Source organism: Camelina sativa, chromosome 2, assembly GCF_030686135.1.
Source record: "Camelina sativa cultivar CO46 ecotype springtype chromosome 2, ASM3068613v1".
Taxonomy (NCBI): domain Eukaryota; kingdom Viridiplantae; phylum Streptophyta; class Magnoliopsida; order Brassicales; family Brassicaceae; genus Camelina; species Camelina sativa.
The window spans coordinates 10,629,897-10,637,972 of record NC_141881.1 but is presented as its reverse complement, the minus strand read 5'-3'; the positions used below and the strand labels follow the sequence as shown (position 1 = coordinate 10,637,972).

The 8,076-nt window shown below is 33.8% G+C and overlaps 1 protein-coding gene across 1 annotated transcript; it reads right to left on the bottom strand.

Annotated features, from left to right (window-relative positions):
* Positions 1-532: 532 nt before the first annotated feature.
* On the bottom strand, positions 533-5,514 carry LOC147948419 (uncharacterized). The gene is made up of 7 exons (XM_087481469.1): positions 4,850-5,514; positions 3,618-4,481; positions 2,797-3,402; positions 2,545-2,703; positions 1,702-2,405; positions 1,498-1,618; positions 533-1,399 (listed from the first exon to the last, which is right to left on the bottom strand). Exons 2-7 carry the CDS (start codon positions 4,479-4,481, stop codon positions 731-733), a joined length of 3,123 nt encoding a protein of 1,040 aa, XP_087337595.1. The 5' UTR covers positions 4,850-5,514; the 3' UTR covers positions 533-730.
* Between the last annotated feature and the right edge of the window lie 2,562 nt (positions 5,515-8,076).

Below are 8,076 nucleotides of genomic sequence, written 5' to 3'. Positions count from 1 at the left end.
GAGAATGTGTAAAAATCAATCTTTCTCTATAATTATTACTTTTTATTGGTTATAATAATTGTAATATTCATAATTCAATTTTACATTTAAATGTTGAGTTATAATAATGTAAATTTACAAATATTTTATAAGTCAGCCGTGTAAGTCAATAACTCAGCCATCACTTAGTCACTTTGTCGGAATTTTAAGATTTTTTATTCGAATTTTGAGTTCAATTTTTTAATTATTTTGTATAATATATTGTGAAAAAACTAACTTTATAAATTCATTACGCGTGTGGATCTGAGCAGGCACAGGATTATTGTTTGGGCTTCCCCAACAACACTTTTAGTAATATCAAGGCACGGCATGAAAGACTAAACGAAGCCGTACAAAGTACATAACTCAGCCATAACTCACTCATCCGTACGGAGTAGATAACTCAGCCGTTCGAAATATATAACTCAGCCATAACATATATGTATATTCAATATTTAATTATAACTCAGCCATGTGAAGTACATAACTCACCCGTAACATTGAAAAGATACTAAACAAAGGACTTTCTTATCCAAGTACAATTCCTACCAAAAGAAATCCAAATTTTTCCAATATCCAAGTACAATTCCTACCAAAAGAAATCCAAATGTTTTTTTACATATCCAAGTACAATTCCTACTAAAAGAAATCCAAAGGTTTTTTTACATATCCAAGTGCAAGTCCTACCTACCAAAAGAAATACAAATGTTTTTTACGTGAACTGATTCATAAAATCAGGTGACTCATCGAAGATTTCTGCTGCCAATTTAACACGTATACCCTGGATGTTTTGATCACAGATTCCATCGAAAGACACACCAAGCGCTAGACATTCTATAAACTTTAAAGCGTACACGCCACAGTCACCATTCTGTACGTTTTGCGGGACCTTGGAGACTGTCCTCCTCCTGAAGGTAAACTCTTTGTAAGTAGGTGTACGAATTTCGTGAGGAACGTTCGCGTTCATCATTGCTGGAATCATCCGCGTAAACGCCCTACAAGCATTCAGCATTCTAAGCTCACTCTCTCCGGTTACTTGTCCCACGATGCTATCATAGCAATCAATATGCCTTCTGTTGAGATCCACGTGCAGCGCCACCCAGTGATCGCCTCCAGTTTGTGGAGCAATATACAGGTGATCCACATCTTCTATCCACTTCAAATTAGTTTGTTCATCTGATGGAATCAAACCTTTAACTAATTCTTCATAACAATTGTCAGTCATTGTAAAAAACTTGGGTCCGGACATGAACATCGGATAATGATGGTGAACCATTTCACTGGTGAACCACGGGTCTATAAACGCAATGCGTTTGTTGTGGAATGGGAAGGGATCTCGTTTGTACCTACACCTAAGGACTCTCATAAACGCGCCCAAGTGCTGTACAACAGAAAACTGAGTAGTAAACAACAACGCAGCCATAATATAATATAAGTCAGACAACGACAACAATAACTAAGACATTAGGATAAACTTACTTCATCAGTAAGCCACCCATATTTACCATATTCTTCTGGCCTCACTGGCCAGTCCTTTCGTTCGATGATTAGCACCCTATAGAATTCAATTTCCATTCTGCCTTTGCCTAACGGGATATTCCTAACAAACAAATAAACACAAGTTAATATAATGTTAAAAAGCTGTTATTAACTTGTTAAGCAAAAGGGTCTAAAGGGTCATACTCGGCTTTCTTTAAGTACTCCAAAAGTTTCTGAACCTTGACCGGATCAACAGGTGCCAGAGGATCATATATTCCAGGTCCAGGTGAACAGTTCTTTCTCATGCACGTCAGTCCGTTGTCTCCAATATTAGGGAAAATCCAGCTTGGATGATCTTCTTGTGTATTCAATGCACTCCCATCCGCTGACAGCTTAACACTCTCCAGCCTTAAAGCTTTAATTCTATCAAGCCTAATCTTTTCCTCCTCATCATCCTCAGATTCAGGTTCAAGTGAGTCGGCTTCAGCAAAATACTCGTCTGTAATATCTTCTGCACCAGCTTCTGCACCAGCTTCTGAACCAGCTTCTCCAGGTAGTACAAATTTCAACGGCTTAACACCAGCAGCCACAACAGCAGCAGTAGGATTTTTAGGCGCCCTACCTCTACCTCTACCTCTACCTCTACCTCTACCTCTACCTCTACCTCTACCTCCACCTCTACCTCCAGCTGCAGCTACTTCTTTAGCCTGCTTTGCCGCAGCTACTTCTTTGGGCTTCTTTAACGCAGCTACTTCTTTGGCCTTCTCTGCCGCCTCTAACTCTTTGGCCTCCTCTGCCGCCTCTAACTCTTTAACATTTCTCCTCGTGGAAGGCCGTGTTTTCGTATCAGCTGGTCTCTTAGTAGCTGGAGACTTCTTAGCATCTGGAGAAGTCAAATAGTTCTTTTCCTGTATATTAAAATTATAATAACTCAGCCTAAACATTCTGAAAAATCAGCCATAAAACAAAGATAAATCAGACATTATAATAACTCAGCCTAAACATTCTGAAAAATCAGCCATAAAACAAAGATAAACCAGACATTACCTTCTCTCCCGCCTCTAACTCTTTGGCCTTCTCTGACGCCTCTAACTCTTTGGCATTTCTCCTCGTGGAAGGCCCTGTTTTCGTATCAGCTGGTTTCTTAGCAGCTGGAGACTTCTTAGCATCTGGAGACTTCTTAGGAGAAGTCAAAGAGTTCTTTTCCTGTATATCATAGCGAAGGCAATTAAAATTATAATAACTCAACCTAAACATTCTGAAAAATCAGCCATAAAACAAAGATAAACCAGACATTACCGGAACTTTTGGTGGACCTTTTGATGTCTGAAGTTCCTGTCCATGTCCCAGGTTATTTAGTTCCTGTCCCATTTTTAAAGTCTGGTCAGTCGTGCTCTTTGGAAGCACGAGCTCTTTCATCTGTTTGAGGTCCGTCTCAAAAGATCCAAGCCTGGTTTCAATCCTTTCATCCATCTTCTTCTCCAAATTCGCCGATACATTTTCAATGTTCCTATCAACGGTGTCAAACCTTGTGTATAACTTAGAGGTCAATTCGTAGATAGTATTAACCGACTCATCTTCCCCAACATCTTCCTCCTCACTTACCTTTTTTTCTTTCTTCTTCCTCTCCTGTGCAACTCCTTCACTAGTTTCTTGACTGTTGGAAACTTTCATCTTCTGAACTTTCCGCTTCTTTGCGGGAGGAGATTCAGACTCAACAACTGCTTCAGCTTTGTTTTTCTTTTTCTTCTTATCACTCCCCTTAACATCCCAAAAACCTTTAACAAACGTATTCAGATGTATGTCTTCGATCAGGCGATCGATTGCTGGGTCGTCTTCTTCTTCTGGCCACGAATGAAATAGCTTGCAGCCATTTTCCTTCATAACCATATTAATCACACGCAGCTGTAACATAAGAGATTATGAAACCCATCAGTAAGTTTTAACTCAGACAAGTCTAAAGCATAAATCAGTCATTACTAAAACATAACTCAGCCAACATTAAAGCATAAATCAGCCATTACTAAAACATAACTCAGCCGTTACTAAATAATAACTCAGCCATAACTAATCATACTCATCCATTACTAAACAATCACTCAACCAGATATAAACCTTACCTCACCAAGCGCTTTGATCTCTTCAGCAATTGCGGTTTCCAGCGATGAACGTGTACGGTTTCCACCCCATTGAAGCATCGGTATGCCACCATCTTCAGCTGATGCATTCCCAAACCGTTCTCCAAAGCATTTGATGGACTCATACGCCCAAACCTGTAACACGGGTGTAAACCCGCTAAGGGTGTACGACTTTCCTGTAGGGTTCAGCATCTTTATGGAATCAACAAGAGCTTCAAATGCTGACCGATCCCACGGATACGTCTTTATTGCTTCATCATCAAAAACTCTTTTGGCACTTTCATATGGAATTCTAGAGTTATGATGCAAACCATAAAGTCCAATGTGTTGAAGAAGCAACAGCCCCAACCATTTACGATGATCAAGGTTAACCCATCCCCGGCACACTTTTGATGCTTCCCTGAGTTCAAGTAGCGCTGGACCTGCCCCACCAGGCACTTTCAAAAGTCGGAAGAACTTTTTGTGTTCCTCTTCAAGTTCAAACTGTTCAGTAGGCATTGGGTCTATGTTTAACCCCGTCAGATAATGAAATTCATTCAACCCAAACCTGATAGGTTGACCGCCGACCACAAACCAAAGCTCCTTCTTATGTACCCTTAACTGGTTACATAGTAGGAAATGAACAACCTTACCAGACCAGACGAATTGGCTATCAACTAGCTTAGAGATTATTCCAATTGGTACTTTCTTCGTTTCATCCCACGCATCCAGTCCTATTGATTCCCTAATCTGAGGGAATTCTTTCATCCTGAAATTTGTGTTTATATCTCTAGACTCTATTTTAGCGTATAGTCTTGGGGGGTAATCCCTTGCTTGTTCTTCAGAAGAAATAATCACCATCGACATCTGTTATAGTTCATAAGTAAATCATAACATAAATCAGTCATAACATAAAACAAACTCATACATAAAGCATAACATAACTCAGCCACAAACACATAACTCAGATCTAAAGCACAAAATATCTCAGTCACAACTCATCCGTCCGCAAAATAAAACAAACAGTAAGTCAGCCATCGAATCGAATAAATCTAACAAATCAGCCATAAACCCTAAAATAACTGAGCCGCAACATAAAACAAAAAGTAAATCAGCCATCGAATCGAATAGATCTAACAAATCAGCCGTCATTAACAACGGCGACAATCAGCGGTAAATCATCGAAAAAACCCACATTCAGCCGGAAAACTCGAAACTAAATAGTCGACACATACCGGATAGACGAAGACGAAGAAGACGAAGAGAAAGAGAGAGCGACGACGAAGAAAGAGAGTGTGACGACGAAGATAGAGAGAACGAGTAAAGACGGTGAGAGATGACGGCGAGAGATGACGGCGGGAGATTAACGGCAAGAGAGTAGACAACAACAGAGTATCGCCGGCGACAAGAGACGACGAGAGTTTCGATATTTTTTTTTTTTTCGCGGTTTGTGAACAGTTAAAACCTATTCACTTTCCCTCTCTTTGATATAAACAAGAAAACAAAACTGTGGATCTAAAAAAAAACTGCGATCTAAAAAAAAATTGCTTAATGACTGTGTTAAATCATATCTGATGTGTATTTTAATTTGCTGATGTGTATTTTTTTTTTTAATTTTTTATTCAAATTCGAGAAACAAAATCCAAGGGGTAATTTGTAATTACACCCAAGGCACTAAACATTCTAGTAATTTTCAAAAAATTTATAGATATGAGTAATAAACCAACTTTTGGATAACATTTGAGTAATTCTTTCTTAAATTAAGAACATCAAATTCAGATCTGTATAATTTCAAATCTTTTTCATTGTGTCTTTGATATTTATCTTCAAATCTTTCTTGATTCACTCTCTCTCGAATCCTGACTTCTAGACTGAGAATCAGAATTAAAAAAAAAAAAAACGTGAAACTCCAAAGTCTTTCTTTCACCTTAGAAATTCATCATATAAACTCACATGTTTCCAAATTCATGGATCTTTTAAGGATCCATTAACATACCAAGACGATGTAGAAAAATTTGTTTTGTCAAAATTTTCTTAAAACCTAATATTTTCCAGTCACTTTTTTTTATCATTTTCATACCCCTATTTATATTTCTTTTGTTTGTGTTACATTGTTTTCTAAAGCCTAAAGCCACGAGATTAATATAATGTCTCAATACATTTGGATCAACAAATTGAAAGAAGGAAAAAAAGACACACATACACACACACATATATATATATATATATATATATATATATATATATATATTAGATTTTAACTCGCGGTATACCGCGGGACTATATTTTTAAAAGTAAAATATAAATATAAATTTTTAGTAGATTAAATATATATATATATATGACTAATGTTTTGTAAATTTTTAAATGTATATCCCTTATATCTATATATTATTTAGGTTTACCAGTTTAAAAATTTAGGTTTACCAGTTTAAATTGTTAAATTCAGAATATAACCCATGATATAACATAGTACTGCTTGTTTATTTTACATAATCGTAATTTAATAAACTCAATTAGATATGCCTAGTATTCTAAGTCGATGGTATTAACAAAATAATGAACTGATGATTTACTAGCAATTAATGATATAATTTTCAATTTTTATTAATACACAAACTCATCCCGCTACATACCCAAACATAATTTTTCTTCCTTGCTTAAGTAACACATGCATGTTTTTCAAAATCCAAATAACAAAAAATGCAAAAAAATTTAGTTACTTTAATTTTATGTATTTTATGATGATTTAAAGCAAGTAAACTAAATAAATCAAACAAAGATGATAGAAAAATCATAATTTTAATTAAAAATATTATTTTATATTTCAAACAAAATCTTTTAATTGTGTTTGGTTATAAGGATAGTAAAGAATTAATTTAAGATATTGTAATTAATTTAATTAGATATTGTAATTACTAATTAGTCATTGATTGATTAGATATTTTAAGAATTTTTGTTTAGCCCAAAATATTAGTTTAAAATTTTAATTTAAAATTTAATGATAATGGAATTCCTTGTAAATAAGTAGCAACTCTAGAATTTATTTGCTAGATGTCTCAAAAATGTATATATAGATATATATAATTCCACAATAAAGCCATGAGACTAAAAAATATTTCAAATTTAAATTTATCAATTTTGGGAGTCACAGCAAGATGCTTAAGATCAATTCAATAAATCATGCTAGATTATACATTCAATATGCAATTTTTGTTTTAGAAAACAAAAGAAATTATTGCGACCAAAGAAAAAAAAAACCAAAGTTAACAAATCTTTAAACTTTCTGAGATCCCTAAATTTTGAAAACCAATTCTCAGATTCAACCAAATTCAACAGCTGGAAACACATCAATCCAATGAACTACTTAAATATGATTGCAAAAAAAGAAAAAAAAAACCCTAATTCATGTACAAATATACTGGGAAAAGGACTATAAACTGATAAAACACTTTGATATAAATCATTTTTAATCTGAGAGTATTGATTGAGATTGAGAGAGGTTGAGAGAACTTACAGGATAAGCTTTCCTCTCCGATTAGTCATTTTGAGTCGGCAGATAAAAAAGACCTATAAATACTTACTCAAAATAGATTTGGTCAAACTTATTTTCTGAATAATGTGATGTGTCAGATATCTTTCTTACTCAAATAGATTTTGGTCAAACTTGGTTTAATGAATATATACTAGTATATTTGAATACAAATTTGAAATAAATTTTAATTTTCAAAGCCATTACTTTTATCTATGTATCCAACCAAATTTACAATTAAATATCTATTATTCATATAACCAAACACAATTAAAAGATTTTAACATTAATTAAAATTAGAATTATTCATATATTATCCCATCACATTTAATAATATAAATATTTTGTTAAGATTTGAAATTATTATTCTCTTGTCATCTTTGTTTCAGATTTTTTTTTTGATTCATTATATATTTTCATAAAATTATAAAAATGTAATTCTTTTGGCATATATTGTCATTTTTTAAATGGACATCTAATACTTAATTAACGAAAAAATTATGTGTGTTTAACGTCCACCCCGGCTAAAATGTTATATAAGATTCACAGTCATATTATAAAATAGATCAAAATGAACCCAAATTTAAATCAGTAGGAAGCTTTAACTTAACAAGCATACAAATTTTAAAGTTTGTATACGATTTAATTCAAGATTTTTATTTTAAATGTATAATTTTACTACATATAGTAAATTTTAAAATCTTAAGAAATTCAAAATTTATACCTAATCTATACTAATAAAAAGTAGGAGCTATAAGCTCCTAAGGCTGTCCACTTAGGATTTAAAACAACTAATAGTGATAAGACATGTCACTAATTAATATTTTCTAAAATCTCCAGAATTTTATATATTAACAATTATTTTAAACAATCTATCATGATTTGACATGTTATTCATTAACATTTTTAAAATTTCCAGAATTTTTTAGA